Source organism: Scyliorhinus canicula, chromosome 7, assembly GCF_902713615.1.
Source record: "Scyliorhinus canicula chromosome 7, sScyCan1.1, whole genome shotgun sequence".
NCBI classification, from domain to species: domain Eukaryota; kingdom Metazoa; phylum Chordata; class Chondrichthyes; order Carcharhiniformes; family Scyliorhinidae; genus Scyliorhinus; species Scyliorhinus canicula.
The window spans coordinates 80,351,874-80,374,182 of NC_052152.1; the positions used below are offsets into that span (position 1 = coordinate 80,351,874).

General features: G+C 46.1%; 1 protein-coding gene across 10 annotated transcripts in view; it reads right to left on the reverse strand.

Moving 5' to 3' along the window:
• The window catches only part of dmd (dystrophin), a 2,667,466-nt gene that overhangs the window by 520,522 nt on the left and 2,124,635 nt on the right, over positions 1-22,309 (reverse strand). For all 10 annotated transcript variants that reach the window (XM_038802261.1, XM_038802266.1, XM_038802267.1 and 7 more), the window contains one exon: positions 12,583-12,794. In XM_038802261.1, the coding sequence (XP_038658189.1) occupies positions 12,583-12,794 (212 nt within the window). The remainder of the gene's footprint in view (positions 1-12,582; positions 12,795-22,309) is intronic.

A 22,309-nucleotide genomic window follows, 5' to 3' on the forward strand; every position in this document is an offset into this window, starting at 1 on the left:
TAGGTTCTTCCCGGAGGTGGAAGACAGATGTGAACGGTGCCAAAGAGGCCCGGCCAACCACGCCCACATGTTCTGGTCCTGCCCCAGACTCGTGGAGTACTGGACAGCCTTCTTCGAGGTAATGTCCAAAGTGGTGGGAGTGAGGGTGGAGCCATGCCCGATAGTGGCGGTCTTCGGGGTTTCAGAACAGCCAGATCTATTCCTGGGGAGGAGGGCGGATGCCCTTGCCTTTGCCTCCCTGATCGCCCGCCGTAGAATCCTGTTTGGCTGGCGGTCAGCAGCACCGCCCAGAGCTGCGGACTGGCTGTCCGACCTCTCGGAATCTCTCCAAATGGAGAAAATCAAATTTGCCATCCGAGGGTCGGACGACGGCTTCCACAGAACGTGGGAGCCATTCATGCGACTGTTCCGGGACCTATTTGTGGCCAATGTACAAGAGGAAGAATAGTCGGGGGAAGGTAGCGGGAGGGGGGGGGGGGGGCTACAGGTTCGTTACGGGGGTTCGATGGCTAGCTAAGGCCCAAAACCAAGCTAAATAAACATGTTGAGGGGGGGAGGGGGGGGGGGGGGGGCGCAGTTACTACTACGAAGATGCTTACCTGTAAATATGTGTGTTAATTTTTGCGTGTTTGTTTTTGTTTGTTTTTTTTTTTCTCTCTCCTAACAATTTGTAATTTGTTCAATATAAAATACGAAAACTGAATAAAAACATTTATAAAAAAAAAAAAAAGTTCCAATGTTTGTATCATCTGCCTGAAGTGTGAGTCTTTACCTCAAAAGGCAGGACAATGAATCATATTTCTTATTGTCCTGCTCTTAGTGTAATTAAATACATTGGAGAAGTAAAGTCAGTTCACAATTGCCCTATTTACATTGCAATGTGCCACACAAGGCTGGTGATTTGGGTTCAGCTGATTTATATTATTCCAATTAAGTAAACTGTGTCAAAGCAGCAATAAAATAATGACCAGAATCTCATTCATAGAAACCAAAAAAAGTCTTTGATTGGGGACAACAATTCTCTCTTTCTGTCATATGCAGTTTATTTTTGTTATAACGGAAATGGCATATAATTTGATCCAAGAATAGAAATTACAGAACGGCTTTCATGTCAAAATAAAAGTTTTAAACATTTGACAGACTGAAATAGTTCCTGAATGCCGAGCACATTTTTTAAAAACAAAACCCTCTAGTTCACATTGCTTCACTGTTGATTTCAGAGACAATGTCATTTATATTGGGCCAAATATTGTGTCAGTGACCCAGTTCAACATGACAACAAGAGAAACAAAACTACAAATATATATTTTCCCAAAAGATGTATGCCATTTATTTCTGAGAAAAAAAAAATCAGAACATAAATCACGGTGTCGAAAGTGACCTTCTGGGAAAGATAACATCCACAGAACTAATAATGCAAAAACATAAAGGAGCACACAAGTATTAGGAGCAGGAATAGGCCATTCTGCCCCTCAAGCCTGCTCTGTCATTTGATAAGATCATGGCTGATTTGATTGTGACATCAACTACACATTCCATCTTTTCCCCCAAAACCCTTGACTCAATAATCTATGTATTTTTCAGCGTGGCATTTTAAATGCTATGTTAAATAAATTAATAAGTGCAATATTGAACAATATTAAGAACAATACAGGATGGACAATCTCAAGTTTAATTAAGGGTTTGGGCTAATTCAGGTAGAATGGTCATGGGGTCATGGTCAATGGCCCTCAGTATCCCTGGCAACAAATGAAGGAGAAGAACAACAACTGCTCTATTCACTGATCCTGACTGAAAAATTTGGATTTGAGCAACAGATGAGTACAAAATGTAGCTTCATTGTGATGTGTTTGATGTTGATGGTTCCAATATTTTGCTGTATGCTTATGTATGAAGAATGGCCATGAAGGAGAAGTACAGGATGGAAGTTGGCATCCATGAGGCTATATGCCAGCATCAAGTACCTCTTTAAGAATGTTGAAAAATTGGGTACATTCTTTGTACAGTGTACTAACTAGGTGGATAAACAGAGGGGAATTATACATGAGTCCATGTAACTGAGATAACAGCTCAAGCCACAATAACAAAACAAAAATGTAAGCAGCTGCAAAGCTGGCACCATCAGTGAATTGCCAGCTGCATTCATTGGCACCTGGCAACTACTAACCGTCTCTATGGTTTATGTCATGTCAGTGCCAAAGAAAACACAGCCACGCTGTAAAACTCAGAGTGCAAAAATTGCGCAACTTTGCTTTGAATTTTAATGTTGTTATGGGTCAGGGTTTAGAAAACACCAAAGTGTATTATGGAGTTCACCTGACCTAGAACATACAGAAGATGAATGGAGCAGGAGAAGGCCTTTTGGCCTTTTGAGCCTGCTCCACCATTCACCATGATCATGGCTGATCATCCAACTCAATAGCCTAATCCTTCTTTCTCCCCATAGCCTTTGATCCCATTCTCCCCAAGTGCTATATTCAGCCGCCTCTTGAATATATTCAATGTTTTAGCATCAACTACATCCTGTGGTAATGAATTCCACAGGCTCACCACTCTTTGGGTGGAGATATGTCTCCTTATCTCTGTCTGAAATGGTTTACCCTGAATCCTCAGAATGTGACCCCTGGTTCTGGACACACCCATCATTGGTAACATCGTCCCTGCATCTACCCTGTGTAGTCCTGCCAGAATTTTATAAGTCTCTATGAGGTCTCCCCTCATTCTTCTGAAATCCAGCGAGAACAATCCCAACCTAGCCAATCTCTCCTCATACGACAGTCCCGCCATCCCTGCTAGTAGATTTTCGCTGCACTCCCTCGAGTGCAAGAATATCCTTCCTCAGAGAAGGAGACCAAAACTGCACACAATACTCCAGGTGTGGCCTCACCAAGGCACTGTATAATTGCAGCAACACATCCCTGCTTCTATACTCAAAACCTCTCGCAACGAAGGCCAACATACCATTATCCTTCTTTACCGCTTGCTGCACCTGTATACTTATCTTCAGCGAATGGTGCACAAGGACACCCAGGTTCCACTGCACACTCCCCTCTCCCAATTTACAACCATTCAAGTAGTAATCTTCCTTCCTGTTTTTGCTTCCAAAATGAATAACCTCACACTTATCCAAATTACACTGCATCTGCCATTGGTTTGCCCACTCGCCCAACTTGTCCAGATCTTGCTGTAGGATCCCTGCATCCTCGACACAATTCACCCTCTCAACTAATTTGGTATCATCTGCAAACTTTTAGATGTTACATTTTGTTCTCTCATCCAAATCATTAATATATATTGTGAATAGCTGGGGTCCCAGCACCGATTCCTGCGGTACCCCACTGGTTACTGCCTGCCAATTTGAAAAGGACCCATTAATCCCTGCCCTTGTTTCCTCCCTGCCAACCAGTTTTCAATCCACCTCAATGCATTTCCCCCAATCCCATGCGCTTTAATTTTGCACAATAATCTGTTATGCAGGACTTTGTCAAACGCCTTCTGAAAGTCCAAATATACTACATCGACTGGCTCCCCCTTGTCAACTGTACTGGTTACCTCTTCAAAGAATTCCATCAGATTTATCAAGCTTGATTTTCCCTTCGTAAATCCATGCTGACTCTGACTGATCTTGCCACTGCTTTCTAAACGTTCCGCTATAAAATCCTTGAGAATGGATTCAAGCATTTTCCCCACTATCGATGTTAGGCTTACTGGTCCATAATTCCCTGCTTTCTCTCTTCTTCCCGTTTTGAATTACGGAGTGACGTGAGCTACCCTCCAATCTGCAGGGACAGTTCCAGAGTCTATCGAATCACGGAAGATGACCACCAATGCATCCACTATTCCCAGAGCCACCTCCTTAAGCACTCTGGGATGCAGATTCTCAGGCCACGATGATTTATCCGCCTTCAATCCCATCAGTTTTCCCAACATCATTTCTCTACTAATGTTGATCACCCTCAGTTCTTCCCTCTCACTGAACCTTTCATTCTCCAACATTTCTGGGATCTGATATGTGTCCTCATTTGTGAAGACAGAACCAAAGTATGTATTCAATTGTTCAGCCATTTTTTAAATCCCTTATTGTGCATTCCCCCGTTTCTGTCTGTAGGGGGCCTACATTTCTCTTTCCCAATCTCTTTCTCTCCACATATCTGTAGAAACTCTTAGTGTCAGTCTTTGCGTTCCCTGAAGCTTCCTTTCGTACTGTACTTTCCCCATCTTAATCAATCACTTCATCCTTCTTTGCTAAATTCTAAACTGCTCCTAATCCTCAGATCTATTGGAGGCGATACTCTGAGCCCCGCGCCGGAGAATCATCGCAACCGTGCCACGATGCCGACGCGCGATTCTCCGAGGTGCGGAGAATCGGTGCCATTTGCGCCACCGTGTTTGGCAGTGTGCCGGCTGCTGGCCACTGGAATCGGCGGGGCTGCTGGAATTGGCGGGGCCACCGATTCGCAGGCCCGGATGGGTCGAGCGGCCATGCCGATATGACAGAGTCCCGCCGGCGCCGTTCACCCCTGGTCGCTGCCGGTGGGAACTCTGCGGGAACGGTCAGGGGGCGGCCTGTGGGGGGCTCCTTCACCAGGGGGAGGGACTCCGCTGGGGTCTGGCCCACAATCGGGGCCCACCAAACGGCGGGCCGGCCTCTCCCCACCGGGTCTACTTTCTGGCGTGGCCGGCCCCATAACACCGACTCCTTCTTGAGTCGGGGCCGGCGTGCGAAAGAAGTCCCCCACGCATGCACAGGATAGCCCGGCCCAACTGCGCATGAGCGGGTTGGCGCCGCGCCCATTTGGCGCCGCAAAAGGAGGCTAGAGTGACACGAACAGCTCCAGCGCCATGCTGACCCTCAATGGGGGCCAGAATCATATGTAACCGGGCCAGGTTCGCGCCGTCGTGAAACGCAAAGGCGTTCACGATGGCGCAACTCTTGGATCCAACATTGGAGAATAGCCCCCATTATTTTTCTTGGCCAATCTGTATGCTTCTTCCTTGTATTGGATACTATTTCTAATTTCCTTTGTAAGCCATGGATTAGCCTTCTTACCCCCTTTGCTTTTGTGCCAGACAGGAATGAACTGTTGCTATAGTTGCTATATGCATTCCTTGAATGTTTGCCATTGTCTATCCACTGTCATCCCTATAAGTAACTCTCCCTAATTTATCAAGGCCAACTCAAGCCTCATATCCTTATAGTTCCCTTTATTAAGATTCAGCACCCTTGTCTTTGAATCAACTACTTCACTCTCCATCTTGATAAAAATTCTCTCATGTTATGGTCGCTCATCCCCAAGGGGTCTCGTACTGCCAGATTGACAATAATTCCCTTCTCATTACACAGTACCCTGTCTAAGATGGCCAGTCTCTAGTTAGTTCCTCCACATATTAGTCAAGAAAACCATCCCATATACACTCCAGGAATTCCTCCTCTACGACATTGTGTCTAATTTGATTTGCCCAATCTATGTGAAGATTAAAATCACCCATGATCACCGATATTCCGTTATTACATGAATCGCTAATTTCTTGTTTAATGGCATACCGAACCTCACCGGTGCAGTTTGTGGGTCTACATATGACACCCACTAATGTTTTTTGTACCTTAGTATTTCTCAACTCTACCCATACAGATTCCAATTTGTCAGAGCTAATATCCTTTCTCACTATTGTGTAAATTTCCTCTTTAACCAGCAGTGCCAGGCCACCATCTTTTCTTTTATGCCTGTCCTTCCTAAATACTGGTCATGTCTCCGAAATCCCATTTATATCTATCTCCGCGATTAGTTCATTCACTTTATTGCAAATGCTCCGTGCATTAAGGCACAGAGCCTTTAAGTTTGTCTTTTTCACAATGCTTGTCTTGCTCCCAAAATTTTTCTCTACTCCCCTGTTTGAATTTTGTCCTTAGTTTCTCCACCTATCTGTTTATTGATTTTGGTTACAATGAGCACAAGAGTCTGCCCTTCAGGTGTTAATGGAGTTCTTAGGCGCTTTTAATCAAAACAACAAGCTTTATTCTACGAATTCAGTTAACATTTGTATAACACACACAGTAAGAATTATCAACTACAAACATAAAGACCCAACACAGCTACAGTAATCTATGCACAACCCCTAATGCATTCCCCCTTTAACTGTTCCAATTCAATAACAATATCCCATAAACCAAAACCCTTTTTCAAAGGTGTGGCCCAGCACATGGCACTCTTACTGTCTTTAAGGCCTGTTATTGATACTCTGTTTCCCTTTTCAAACAGCAGGTTTGAATTCCTTCCAGAAAGCAATTATCTCTTTTAAGTTATCAAGTAGTCTGGAAACAGCTTTTAAAATGAAGATAGAGAAACACTTCTTTCAACCTGTGCAGTTCAAAACCAGTCCAAAACTCAAAGCAAAAGTAAAAACTCACAGAGCCACACCCCAGCTCCACCCACACAATGACATCACTGAAGCCATGGGATAAGACAAAAATATTTCTAAAGGGTCACTCCAATGACAATGCCAACAAAGCATCCATTGCTATCACAACTACGTTTCTACTTTTCTAATCAATACAGGGAAAGAAAGACTCCTGTAACAATTCAAGACATAATTATCATTCCTGAACAATGTTACCCACAGTAACCTTAACATAAATGTTAAAAACAAATAATGGAGTCAGCTGAGAACAATTCAAAGTCAGGTTGCCACTGAGCAATTGAGGGTTTTAATTTAGTGGAAAGGTTTTATTAAGACACTCAATGTCAAATCCCCATTCGCACAGGACATGATTCACCTGACTGTAAACACTTAAATTGTCGCAAAAAAGTAGGGACATGCTGTGGCAGTCAGTTCTTAATGCACTGTCACTAAATGGCAGCATGATAATTCCACGATCCAATCTCTAACTCCCACTCTTACCCTGAGCCAAGAAATGGTGCCCTGCAAGATTTACTCTTGGAACAATATCAACAGCCTTGTCATACTTTGTTTTTCTCTCAAAACTGATTTTAGAGGCCTCTCGCAAGATTCACAACGCTTGAAATGTCTCGCAATATTCATCAAGAAGTGTTGCGTTTCGGATCCCACACAGATTGGGCGAGATCTAGATTAACGTGTTTAAAAAATATGCTTGGACCGTATTCTCCTGGGCCCTGTATTCTCCCAGGCCCGGGAACTAATGTCCTCTCCAGCGAGTCCTAGTCCAGGCCGTTTAGTACTGGTTCACACAAATGTGGATCAGGTCTAACTGCATCTGGAGGATCTCCCAAGCCTTTAAAGACCCTGGGTGGTCAGGGATAGGGCAGGGTGGCTCCCTGCCTCTCCCTCAGACACCCATATACCTTGGCACTGGGTGACCGGGTGACACCGCCAAAGGACTGAACCAGAGGGGGCTATGCTCATGAAAGAGTGGATAAGGGGGTTATGAAGGGCAAGGGTGTGAAGGACCCGTATGAAGGGGCCTAATAAAGGTTGGGGGAGTGAAGGGTGGGTGTTCTGAAGGGGGTGGGGCGAAAGGGAGTGTGGGGAGACCTGAAAATGAAGGGTGCCCTCAGAGACCCTGTAGCGTGGTGTCCTCTGTCCTCATATAGAGGAGTGGAGGGGGGGGGGGGGGCGGTAATGCCCATTTGTGGAGGGGGCATAGCCCATGGGTGGGATGTGGGGGAACCCTCAAGCTCACTTAAAGATCAGGCACCCTTTCAAAACGGTGCCCCGATCTTTGAGGAGTCAGTCTCGCAGGCAAGTTCAGTTCTCCAGTGTTGAAAAAAATTTCCAAGTCTGGGTTTGACCAGGGAGAAATTCCCCCAAGGCCCCAGAAAATGATTAACTGTGGTTGAATAGCGGTGTGGATCTCACCCAAAAAGACGGCATGAAACACCCTGCCAAACTCGTCCAAAATGATACTTTGGGCGCAATACAACTAACTGGGAATAAAGTCCCCAAGAGTGCGCGTTTAGCCACATGTTTCCCGGCGCTTGCAGCGACTCGTGCTGTACAAGGGGCCTCAATGGGGATATCACGGCCGAAGCGGCACATAACCCCGTTTTGTGCCCCTGCCAGCTAGCAGTGCCACCTGGGCACCTTAGCAGTTCCAGGCTGTCACCTAGGTGACATTGCCAGGATGCCAGGTAGGCACTTCCAAGGTGCCCAGATGACACCAGCAGGGCCAGGGCACCACCCTTCCCAAAGAGCATGCAGCTGGGGGCCTCCGATCCCGTGGGGTGGCCCCACAAGTTCTGTTCTGCCTGATCCCCATTTGCAGGGACGAGTGTTGAATGGCGTTTGCCAGAGACCACCCTACCACCCAATTTTGTGTCATCTGCAAATTTGGAGATATTACATTGGATCTTGTGAGGCATTGGGTCGGGGAGATCCTGGGAGCGGGGGTCTCCCGGCTTTTATCGGACAAGCTGCGTCACGGCAAGCTGCTTTTCAGGTGCAGCGTGGCTGTCAGATCACGCTCTTTGAAATGCTTCGGTTGATTTGCGCCCTTAGTCTGTAATTATACCACAACTGACAATCCACACATGTGCTGAATGACTGCAAAGCATTGGTGAACCTTTTGTTGTACTGCACGCAACTTCAGACTTACTCTCAAGGTGAGCATAACTGCACTCCTCCAGCACCAATGAATACATTTGAGGTTTAGCAAAAGGTCAGTGGTCACACATGTTCTCCACCAACAATAACACCACCCCATTTAAAGATCCCAGTAGGTCCAATGCTTCTTGGCAATTTTAAAATATCACTTTTAACCCGGTTGGAGCTCTACCACTGCTTGTTTGAAGATAATTAGGTGCGTTGCTCAACCCATAGGGAGGTCTCACAATGTTTGGCTTCAATGCTGTTGGATATCAGGTCGGGGCCAGTCACTTGATTTATACAGCTGTCTTTCACTTGCAGTTAACAGTTTTTCTCATTCGCAACATTAACTGGCAATCCATATCCTTTTCATTTTTATCCTCCATTTATTCAATCGTCATCTGTGAGCATGTGGTTCCTAAATAGTTCAAATTGCCACGAAGGACCCATTTAAATCGCCTCACGCTTGTTATTGCTTGGAAATGTCAGTAAGGATGATAGCAAGTTCTTCAGGCTGTCGATGTTCTGTGTGCTGCTACTGCAGCAAGTGATCTGTTTAACGAGTATCCATTCCAATGCTGTAAATGTTATAACAGAATTCAGCTACTTGCAGATATTTCATATTATCAAAGCATGCCTGGAGGGCTAAGCTGGGTAAATTCCTTGTACAATATTTTTCAAAATTGCTTCACGCGGTCTTCAATTGAGTTGATGCACTTGAAAGTATAGAATGCAGTCAACAATTGGATTGAAAAAATTCAGTCAGATTTATAGGTGAAACATCATACACCCGAATAATGAATAATTTGTGGGCAGGATTCTCCAATCCCGCGGCAGATTGTTCATGGCGTCGTAAAACACAACGGCGTGAACGGGCTGCTCTGATGTCTAATTCTTGCCCCTACAGGGAGCCAGCACGACGCTAGAGCGGTTTGCGCCACTCCAGCTGCCGATCCCGGCGCGAACTGGGCACCGCGGGATCCACGCATGCGCAGTTGTGACTATTGAAACCTTTGGTGTATTAAGGCACCTCTGGTATCACAGCCATCCACACGATCATGACCAGGAGCATTGCCATGGTCCCACAACTGCTCATCGCCCTCGCCCTCAGAGGATTGGCCATCATCTAGCGTGCACTCAGGCTCGAGAGCATTTCCTCTTTGGATTGCGAGGTTTTGGAGTGGAACAGCAAATCATGATCATCATGGACATGTGAGGGGGAGGACTGCAAAACTCTTCCAGATCTGTCCAGGCCTCGGAATCTCATCTTCAGGAGATTGATGGTTGGCTCCACCTTGCCATCTCAATTCTGGGGATCCTCACAGATGTCAATTGCCAACGTTTCAGTGGATATTCCTCGTCACCTATTAGCCATCCCTCCAAGGAATCACGACTGGTAGAAAGGCACGGAACCCATGAGATCCAATGGATATGAGTTGTGATTGCAGTCCGGGTACCTGGCACACAGCTGCATGATCCGCCAATGATGGTCACACACCAGCTGGACGTTCAGCAAGTAGACGCCCTTTTTGTTGAAGAAGGATCAGGGCTATCCTCTATACCTCTCACACTAGTTGGTGGCCTGTCGAATACACCCAGCAATGTAATCCTCCATTGTTTTTTAGCTCCAAACAAATAGGTTCTGGATTCAAGGGTAGCGAGAAGGAAATGGAAAGCCTCTTGGTACCACGCTTGGGAAAGCTGATAATAGTGTGAAAAAAGTAGATACCTCTAAAAGATCCCATTAATTGAAAAGTCTTTGCAACGATTGCCTTTGTTCTATCATTTGTAATGTTGGAGAAAAAATTGTGATGCACCAAAATGCAATTTTTGTAGGGGGTATTGTAGAAAGTTTTGAAGGGGGAAATGGACTGTGTTTAAGCAATTATCCAAAATGTCAATTGCTCAGCCCCTTCAATTCCTCACAACTTCGTCAAGGTGGCATGTTCCAGGAAAGCCAGGCACTGCAGTTAAAGACAGAACCCAGGGTTAAATATCCACACAATTCCCTTTTAGTGTATGTTAATAGCTGACCTGTTTGACTCATGAGGGACCTTCTGTGTGATCTGAACATGCTCCAGTTAAATGCGGACATTGGTGGCATCCTGCCGGCTTCCTGACACGCCAGAATGTTCTGTCGATATAACCTGTCTGCACCAACATCCACCTACCCCTGGAAGTTTAAAGATTTCCCCCATGTATCTAAGAACAATGTAACTGTCCTGCCATCACACATTGTAATGTATTCTCAGACTTCAAAGTATAGAAGCGGGTAGGGGAGGGAGATTAAGTTTGTTCCTCCAATTTCATCTTGGCATTCACAACTTGGCATTGCATTCAGCTGCATGAGAAAAACTAAAAACAAGCAAGACATTCAAGTGAAACTCATTACAAATTATAGTACAATATCGTGCCTGATTCATTTTGAATGAGATACATGAAAAAAAACATGTAATTGCATTTGTTTTGAATTGAAAGTAATGTCAATTTGTGTCGCCTGGATTACACTACCTGGCACCTAATTTACTGCCTCCTATAGGCCGTTGTTATAGACATTAATAATAGGCTGTTGTAATGAATCTTTGATGGGTTAGCCTATTACAAGCCCATTATTTCCTTCCTTACATGACTTCATGTAATGAATTTGCATAATTATGCTAATGGCACATAATTTTTTAACTTTCAGGCACCATTTGTCACCATGTTACATCTTAGTAATCAAATGCACATTCAAAGTGCTTCATTACCTTAATTTCACTTTTAAATTGGGTGTAACATTTTCCAAATTTGAAACTTTTATCAACAAGGCAGACTGACAAAAGCATTTTCACGGAAATTATCATGCTGCTTCATTATATTTTCCTATTTTTGTTGTATTAACCAATGAGAACTACACAAAATGTCTAGAATAAACAATCAAAACTGTTAATGAAAAGGTGACAGATTTGCTGTCAATATAAATATACAACAACACCCTGAACCCAATACAGCTTTTCAATTACTGAATATAGTGGATAAAAACCCGACCTAAGACTTTTTTTTCATCACTCAATCAAATAATACAATGCTTTATTCTGCAGTGGCCTCTATTTTACACAGGGCAGCAGAAATAAAATATGCTCAAACACCAACATTTCCTCCAGGAAGTTCTCTTTTTCTAATCTCTAATGTGCAACTGAGTATAGTCTCATTACTCTTATAGGGCTGAATGACCAAATACCCTTGTCCTCAAACTACTTAGTATCACAACCATCTTAATAGCATTAAATATACTAATATTTGAATGAAATCATAACTGCGCACAGTGATGCAGTGGTAGCACTGCAGTCTCATGGCGCTGAGGTCCCAGGTTCGATCCCGGCTCTGGGTCACTGTCCGTGTGGAGTTTGCACATTCTTCCTGTGTTTGCGTGGGTTTCGCTCCCACAACTCAAAGATGTGCAAGGTAGGTGGATTGGCTACGCTAAATTGCCCCTTAATTGGAAAAATGAATTGGGTACTCTAAAATTATAAAAAAACAAAAAAAAAGAAAATCATAAATGCATCACAGCAATGTTGATTTTTTTTAAAATTCCCATTGATTCTTACTTCCCAATGATAGCAAGACTCAGAGATTGTGTGCTCATTACACTTTGAATTTTAAATTATCATCCTTGTTTATAAACCCCTCCATTGTCCCTCTCTCTCTTTGTAACGTTCTCCAGCGAAACAACCCTCCAAGATCTCTGCTTTCATCCAATTCTGACCTCTTGAGAATCCCTGATCCATGCTTTCAGTTGCAATGACCTTAAGCTCTGGAATTTCCTTCATAAATCTCTTCATCTCTTCGGCTTTAACATGCTCCTCTGACTGAGTTCTTCAACAGCTGTCCTACTATCTCCTTACATGGCTTGGCATCAAAATTGTTGTTGACATCATCGAGAGTGGGGGGTGCGGGTTTGGGGAAAGACAGTTTTCTGTTTTCTCCAATTACTTCTCATTTTTATCAAAGGCTGCAAATATATAAAGCCATTTGAATTACCTTGACATCTGCATTCTGCTTCGTCAGTATCTCCACAGTATAGGACATTTCCTTCCAGGAGCTCTGCTTGGTTCTGGCTTTCTCGAGACGTTCCTCTGCCTCTTGTTTGGCTTCAAGCCACTGGTTGGAATCCTTCAGCATTTCCTGTAGTTGTTGAGTGCGGGACTGTAGCCGGTTCTGCACCTCATCCCACTGAGTTTGAACCTTTTCAACTGAAGGATAAAAGGAAAGTAAATTTAAGTGAAAGGTTACATCAAAGGCCAAAGTATACTTTTATTATAAAAGTACAATCATTCAGCATTGTGAAAGGAAGCCCATTGCAAATAGCATGCTATGAAATACTACTGGATCTTCCCGGTCCTTCTGCACTCCACTTGTCACAAACATGAAAACAGATGCAATGTCTGGACCCTGTAATGTAGGGTTGAGCTTTTAGTTGTTAGATAAGAAAACATTAATACTTAAATTTAAGGGCAAAGACCACATGATATATGTAATTGTACACAATGATAGTCTAAAGCATAATTGTGAAAGAATGGTCCTATCTAGCTAAACAAAGAAGAGGGATTATGGTTAGCAAGTCATTTATTCAACTTGTTGCTTCCAGCCATGGTATAGAACTAGAAGTTAACATGGATTGGAGTTTCAGATCTAACTAACCTAATCACCAAGGTACTTAGAAAGAGGAGAAGACTCTAATCTTGTTTTTGTTGCCTGCATGATGAAGATTTAGCCAGTAAGTATGTGTAACTGGATAATGGGGGAGTTAATGCTTGCACGTGTGCTGTCAGCTCTTGCTCTACTACTGCCTATCAACTAATGAATTTCGCCGAGAAACACAACTTCTCAGTAAGCTCTTACAAACCTAATACTGATGGAGTGAGATGTGTAAAGAGGATTCCACAACCATAGATCCTTAGGTTGGGACTTTGGTGGTGGCATGGAGGAGAAGGTCGCATGTAAAGTAGCTCCCGCCAGAATCCAGTGTTTTTTGGCCCTTTTTTCACGGTTCCTGGGGGGGGTAGTGGTTGACAAACCCAACTCATCCATTTGTATTTTACAAAAAGATGCCCAAAGCCACAAAAAATACTTTTGGAAAGAAGGCTACGAGTGGTAATCCTTTGACAGAGCCAGAGAGAGTGTGAAGCTCATTGGGAGGAAAGATGGTCGAGGTGACCTCGACAGGTGGGAGCGCTCCTATCACGGAGCATTTGCAATAAAGTGGATGAACCAATCGCGCAGATAGATATAAATTGATATGACATAATTGGGATTAAGGAGACATGGCTGCAGGGTGAACAGGAATGGGAACAGGGTTTTCAGTATTTAGGAAGGACAGGCATAAAAGAAAAGATGGTGGTGTGGCACTGCTGGTTTTATGAGGAAATTAACACAGTAGTGAGAAAGGATATTAGCTCTGACAATGTGGAATCTGTATGGCTAGAGTTGAGAAATACCAAGGGACAAAAAACATTAGTGGGTGTCATATATAGACCCCCAAACTGCAGTGGTGAGGTTGGGAATGGAACTAAACAAGAAATTGGAGATGCGTGTAACAAGGGAATCTCGGTGATCATGGGTAATTTTAATCTTCACATAGATTGGCCACAATGCCGAAGAGGAAGAATTCCTGGAGTCTATATGGGATGGTTTTCTTGACTAATATGTGGACGAACCAACTAGAGGGCAGACCATCTTCGGCTGGGTATTGTGTGATGAGAAGGGAGTCATTGCCAATCTGGCTGTACGAGACCCTTGGGGATGAGCGACCATAACATGTTAGAATTTTTTATCAAGATGGAGAGTGAAGTAGTTGATTCGGAGACTAGGCTGCTGATTCTTAATAAAGAGAACTATAAACATATGAGGTGTGAGTTGGCCTTGATAGATTGGGGAGAGTTACTTAAAGGGATGACAGTGGATAGACAATGGCAAACATTCAATCACTGCATGGGGGAACTACAGCAACTGTTCATTCCTGTCTGGCACAAAAGCAAATGGGGTAAGAGGGACAATCCATGGCTTAAAAAGGAAATTAGAAATAGTATCCGAAACAAGGAAGAAGCACACAGATTGGCCAAGAAAAATAATAGGTCTGAGGATTAGGAGCAGTTTAGAATTCAGCAAAGAAGGATGAAGGGATTGATTAAGAAGGGGAAAGTACAGTACGAAGGGAAGCTTGCAGGGAACATAAAGACTGACACTAAGAGTTTCTATAGATATGTGGAGAGAAAGAGATTGGTGAAGAGAAATGTAGGCCCCCTACAGACAGAAACAGGGGAATGCATAATAAGGGACAAAGAAATGGCTGAGCAATTTAATGCATACTTTGGTTCTCTCTTCACAAAAGAAGATACAAATCAGATACCAGAAATGTTGGAGAATGAAAGGTTTAGTGAGTGGGAAGAACTGAGGGAGATCGACATTAGTAGAGAAATGGTGCTGGGAAGAATGATGGAATGGGAGGTGGATAAATCACTAGGGCCTGAGAATCTGCATCCCAGTGTGCTTAAGGAGGTGGCTCTGGAAATAGTGGATGCATTGGTGGTCATCTTCCAGGATTTATAGACTCTGGAACTGTCCCTGCAGATTGGAGGGTAGCTCACGTCACTCCGATAATCAAAAAGGGAGGCAGAGATAAAGCAGGGAATTATAGACCAGTAAGCCTAACATCGGTAGTCGGGAAAATGCTTGAATCCATTATCAAAGACTTTATAGCGGAACATTTAAAAAGCAGTGGCAGGATCAGTCAGAGTCAGCGTGGATTTATGAAAGGAAAATCATGCTCGACAAATCTGTTGGAATTTTTTGAAGATGTAACAAGTACAGTTGACAAGGGGGAGCCAGTCGATGTCGTATATTTGGACTTCAGAAGCTGTTTGACAAAGTCCCGCATAAGAAATTATTGTGCAAAATTAAAGCGCATGGGATTGGGGGAAATGTATTGTAGTGGATAGAAAACTGGTTGGCAGAGAGGAAACAAAGAGTAGGGATTAATGGGTCCTTTTCAAATTAGCAGGCAGTAACTAGTGGGGTACCACAGGGATCGGTGCTGGGACCCCAGCTATTCACAATATATATTAATAAGTTGGATGAGGGAACAAAATGTAACATCTCAATGTTTACAGATGATACCAAGTTAGGTGCCTCCCACCTGAATTGTGATAAAGATGCAGGAAACCTACAGCATGATCTGGACAGGTTGGGCGAGTGGGCAAATCACTGGTAGATGCAGTAAAATTTGGATAAGTGTGAGGTTATTCACTTTGGAAGCAAAAACAGGAAGGAAGATTACTACCTGAATGGTTGTAAATTGGGAGAGGGGAGTGATCATGCCGTGATCGTGATAAACGCCAGAGCAGGCTCGAAGGGCTTAAAGGCCTCCTCCTGCTCCTCTCTTCTCTGTATCTATGTATCACAGTAGAAACGCTGACCGGGGTAATGGCAATCAAATTTGATAAACAATTCAGCAAACACTTTGAAAGGCAAGGAAGGGAGATGATGGAGACCCTCAAAAAGTCCATTGAGGACACATTGGAACCGATAAGTGAGAAGTTGGGAAGGAGCTAGGAGGCAGTGAAAGAGCATGGAGAAGTGTTGGAGGGGTTGGAGAAGATCTTGCCCTGGTAAACTGACCAATGGCCTTGCTGGAAGATGAGGTGCTTGTGGTGAAGGAGAAGAATAAGGCCCTGAGGGCAAAGGTTAAGGACCTGGAGAACAGATTGAGGAGGCAGAACCCAGGATCATGGTGCTGCCGGAGGCAGTTGCGGGTCCGAGGCCAACCAACTACTTTGCTCAGATGTTTGCAAACTTGTTCGGGGCAGGGGTGATCAGATGTCTGTCCCCTCCGGAGCTGGACAGTGCCCACCGATCACTCCGGCAGAGGTCTTGGGCGAATGAGCCGCTACGAGCAGTGATAGTGCATTTTCACATCTTCCAAAAGGAGTGGGTCCTGACATGTGACAAAGAGAACCCGGGATGGGAGGTGGGAAGGAAGCAACATCTGAAGTTGTCAAGATGTCGGGGCAGAGCTTGTAAAGAGGCGTGCGGCCTTTAATAGGGCAAAGTTGGCGCTTTTTGAAAGCGGAGTGGTTTTTGGTGAGGTGTATCCGGCAAGAGTTCCACATCACTCAAAAGATAATTTTTCCGAGATGACGGAGACTTGTAAAGGAACAAGGACTTGAACTTAATAGAAAGGGTTTGAATGGGACTTCGATGGGTGTTGATCGGATGGGATTGTTTGGGAATGTTTCAGTTTTTTATTGCATGGGGAGTAGAATACAAACGGTAATCAGGGGTTTTTCTTTGTCTCACCTTATAGATGGGTTCGGCCGCTATCTTGGGTGGGCCTTGGCTCCAGGAACTTGGAATAAGGATGAGATAATTCCTCACAGCGGAAATTGCATGACTTGAGGGGGTGTGGGTTCGGGGTGAGGTGAGAGACCCCCGATCAGACGAGTCACTTGGAATGTTAGAGGTCTGAGGGCCCCCGTGAAATGATCAAGAGTTTTCTCTCATCTGAAGAATTTAAAGACCAATGTGGTGCTTTTGCAGGAGACCAACCTGCGGGTAAGGGGTCAGAGTATGTTCCAAACGGGCTGAGTAAACCAAGTGTTTCATGAGGGCTTTCATAGCAGGACCCACAGGGTGGTAATTTTAATGAAAAAAGTGTCCGTTTCCTTCTAGGAAGGGTTGTGGCAGATCAGCGAGGTAGGTATGTGATCATCGCTGCGATGTTGGAAGGTAGTTAGTGGTTATGATGACCGTATAGGCACCAGATTGGGACGATGTAACATTCATGAGGAGATTGTTGGCTGTAACACGTAGGGCTGGATTCTCTGTTTTTGGGACTATGTCCCCATGTTGTCGTCAAAACTGTTGACTTTCACACCAGAAAAACTGGCATGAAAGGGCCATATATTCCTAGCCCTGCAGGGGGCTAGCAGGGACCCAGCGTAAATCTAGCAGCTTTTGCTGCTGATACGGGCTCCCACACTTCCGGGTCGGAGACCGTGCATGCGCACGGTGGCGGCCTCCAGCGGCCACGCCTTGCTCCATGGCGGACTCAGACCGCAGAGCTGGACATTAAAAATAGACCTCCTGACCAGCCACGCACCCGACCCTGATCACCCGCCGAAACATTGCCCGGCCACGTAGAAGGCCCCCCTTGCCCTCCGATTGGCCCGTCCCCGACCTGGGTGGCCACGGACTGAATCCGCAGCCGCCATGCTAGTTTCCCGACTGGCAGGACTATGAGTGGTCCACTCCTTGGGACTTCGGCCGGTTGGGGGGCGGGGAGAATGGTGGAGAGGGCCTCCAGCAATGGCTGGAGGTACCTGCATCTGGCGCTGGCCCCAATTCCGTGCGGGGAAATGGAATCTCTGGTCAAGTTTCGGGTTTTAAACACAATTCAAATCTTCCCCCAGAATCAACTGATGTATGTTCAAATCTGGGCCGAAATTGCGGCCGGCACCGGGGTGCGGAGAATCCAGCCCCAGATTTGGACATACATCAGTTGATTCTGGGGGAAAATTTGAATTGTGTTTAAAACCCGAAACGTGGCCAGTCTAAGCCAAAGCCGTTGACCCCTGCAGAAGTGGCAAAGGTGTTGTTAGCATTTATGGAGCAGATGGTGGGAGGGGGCAGATCCATAGCAGTTAATGCATCCTGGGAGCAAGGAATTGTTTTTCTCACCAGTACATAAAGTATATTTGAGGGTAGATTTTTCCTGATGGGAAGGTCTCTTCTTCTTCGGGTAAGAAAAGCTGAGTACTCGGCGTCCGTCATCTCAGACCACTCTGCACATTTAATAGATCTGGGGCGGGATTCTCCGACCCTATGCGCCAAAATCGCACTCGGCGTGGGGGCGGAGAATTACCCAAATTAGGCTCCCATGCCGGCATGCGATTCTCCGGCGAACAGAGAATCGATGAAGCGCCGGTCAGGGGCCATTGAAAGTGGCAAATGCGGCGATTCTCCGCGCTCGATGGGCCGAGTACCTGCCGGTGTGGTTCACATGTGGTGCCACCCGGTGGGACCTCACCATTCTGGTTATGGGGGCCTTCCTGGTGGGAGGATGGGGCATCCGACTCCAGGGGGGGTCCCTACGGTGGTCAGGCCCGCGATCGGTGGCTACCGATCGGCGGGCATGCTCATTCCGTGGGAGGACCTATGTTCATCCGCGCCGGGGCCCTGTAGGGCTCCGCCATGTTGGGCAGGGGCCGGCGCCAAGACAGCCGCCGCGCGCATGCGTGGAGCCGCAGTCTGCCGCCGTGCGCATGCAAGGACCCGCGGGCGTAACTGCAGGGCCCTGCCGGCAGCCTGAGCTGCGGGACGCACGCCGGGCCCTGCTAGCCCGCTTGAAGCCGAATAATCACCCCGGACTTTCTAGGAATAAGTCCGGAGTTGTTCCTGCCCGTTTTCTGGCGGGCGTGGGGACTTAGTCCCCAGAAGGGAGAATCCCGCCCCTGGTATTAGAAGTACTTTTGGTTCAGCGCGTGGCATGGAGGTTGGACGTGGCGTTATTGGCAGATGTGGAGTTCTGTGGACAGATAGCGAGGGCTATAGATGAGTTTGTGGGATTCAACGGGAATGGGCCGGTCTCGTCCTCTGTTCTATGGGAGGCCTTGAAAGCAGTGATTAGCGGGGAGATCATATTGCACAAAGCGTGTATAGATAGAGAGGCGAGAGAGGAATGGCAATAGTTGGTGGATGACATTTTGGAAGTAGACCGCAGGTATTCGAATGATCTAACCCCAGAGCTCCTGGCAAGCAGGAAAAGGCTGCAGATGCAGTTTGAATTGTTGTCTATGGACAAAGCAGTGCGTGCCAGTTGCGGTACTCAAGGGAGGGTTACTTAGGAATATGAGGAGAGGGCCAGTTGTCTCTTGCCTTGCCAGTTGAGGCAGCAGGTGGCCTCCTGGGAGATTATCCAGGTCGGAGACATGGGTGGCAGGCTGGTGGCCGCTCTGGACAATGTTAATGGAGTGTTTGAAATGTTTTACAAGAGTCAGAACCGCTGAGGGAGAGGGTGGGCATATTGGAATTTTTGGAGGGCCCATAATTTCCAGAGTTGGGGTGGACAGGGAGGAAGGTCTGGAGGAACCATTGGGCGCAGAACAGGGATAGAGTGTTGCAGAGGAGGGATAGAGTGTCACGAGCTTGACGTTGTCGAACCTGATATTTTATTACTGGACAGCTAATGCAGAGAAGGTGCTGGGTTGGTGAAGGGATCCGGGAGCCACGTGGGTGCAGATGGAATCGAGGTCATGGAGGCGGTCTGGCCTGGGGGCATTAGTGACAGCATCACTGCCTTTCCCACCAACAAAATATTTGTCAAATCCAGTGGTTGTTTACACTTTGAAGATCTGGAGACAATTTTGACAACATTTTAAATTGGGGTCAGTGTCGAAGCTGGATCACATCTGTGCGAATCATCTGTTCGAACCTGCGAGATTGAATGCCATGTTCAGGAGGTGGGAGTGAAAGGGGCTGGTGAAAGTGGGCGATTTGTTCCGAGAGGGGCAGTTTGCCAGTTCAGAAGAATTGACGGAAATGTTTGGGCTCTCAGGTTCAGATTTACTTGGCTATCTTCAAGTTCGCAACTTTGTTGGGGCGGCACGGCGGCACAGTGGTTAGCACTACTGGCTACAGCGCTGGGAACCTGGGTTCAAATCCCAGCCCTGGGTCACTGTCCATGTGGAGTTTGCACATTCTCCCAGTGTCTGTATGGGTTTCACCCCCACAACCCAAAGATGTGCAGGATGAGTGGATTGGCCACGCTAATTTGGCTCTTAATTGGAAACAATAATTGGGTACTCTAAATTTATTTAGAAAAAAGTTGGCAACTTTGTGCAACAGATTTTCCCGACATTCCCTGTGGTGCCACCATCCTCTCTAATGAAGAGTATTCTTTTGCTCGCTGGTTCGGTGGACGGGAGTGCTTCCAGTATTAATGGACTGATTATGTTGGCGGATTCAGTGTCAGTAGAGTGGGTGAAGGCTAAGTGGGAGGAGGAGATGACCAGGTGCGGAGTGAGGCCTTTTGCAGGGTGAATTTTTATTTAAAATGCCATATCACTCTGAGGCGTATAATGAGCAGAGTTGAATAAAATTTGGGTCCAAAATCAGTGACATATTTTAAATTGTAAAACAGAAACTTTCCTAAGGTGCCCAAAGGAGCCAAAGAGAAAATGCTGGAAAATCTCATCAGGTCTGGCAGCATCTGTAGGGACTGAAAAAAGCTAATGTTTCGAGTCCAGATGACCCTTTGTCAAAGCTTTTTCACCAAAAGGAGCCACAATTTCAGTTATTCTGATCTTCCAGATTCTAATTATTTGAGACAGGATAGAAGGAGTGTCAAAGGTGTAAAGGAGAATTGTGCTGCCTGGCTCTTTTAAGCTTGTCTCAGTTTGGTCCAGGGGCATATACAAAACAAGAAAGACTAAAAATGATTTCTGCTGTTGTGGATATGGAATTACAAAAGGAAATGCAGAGTGAGAAAAGGCCACATAACTCAACATATTCATCAACCAGAGTTGATGTATTATCAGTATATAGAACATAGAACATTACAGCGCAGTACGGGCCCTTCGGCCCTCGATGTTGCGCCGACCTGTGAAACCATCTGAAGCCTATCTGACCTACACTATTCCATTTTCATCCATATGTCTATCCAGTGACCACTTAAATGCCCTTAAAGTTAGCGAGTCTACTACTGTTGCAGGCAAGGCGTTCCACACCCCTACTACTCTCTAAGTAAAGAAACTGCCTCTGACATCGGTCCTATCATTGAATCATGATGATTTACAAGTCATGGAGCTCTGTGATTAGCTTAATTTTCAGGGTTCCCCCCCACAAATTCCAGGATCTGAAGGCCGAAGCCCACCCATCGCTCATACTCTCTTTTCCTTCCAACCTTCGCACACACTCTCTCTTCCCCTATCCCTCGCATACGCTATCACCCCTGTCACACACTCACTCTTCCCCCACCCCTGTCATACTCACTCTTCCCCCACCCGTCACACACTCTCTCTCTTCCCCTCACCCCTCACCCTCTCTCTCTTACCCACACCTCTCGCACACACTCTCTTCCCCCTACCTCTGTCACACACTCACTCTTCCCCGCACCCCTCGCACACACTCTCGCTTCCCTCCACACCTCGCACACTGTCCTCCCCCCACCTCTTGTACACACTCTCTTCCCCCACCCCTCGCACACACTCTCTTCCCCCACCCCTTGCACACACACTCTTCCCCCACCCCTCGCACACATTCTCCCTGCCCCCCACCCCTCGCACGCACTCTCTTCACCCACCCGTCATACTCACTCTTCCCCCACCCGTCACACACTCTCTCTTCCCCGCACCCCTCACACAAACTGTCTCTTCTGCTCGCACCTCGCACATACTCTCTCTTCCCCCACCTCTTGCACATATACTTTCGCCCCTACCCGTCACATACACTTTCTCTTCCCCACCTTTCGCATACTCTCCCTTCCCCCCCCCCCCCCCACCCATCGCACACACTCTTTTTCCTCCCCACCAATCGCACATACTCTTCCTTCCTCCCACCCCTTGCACACACTCTCTTCCCCTCCACCTCTCTCACACACACTCTATTCCCCCACCCCAAGCACATACACACTCTTTCCCCCTCAAATTGCTCTCTCTCCCTATGACCAATGGTGCCATTGGAAATTTTGAGGTACAGGAGCTCGATGAGAACG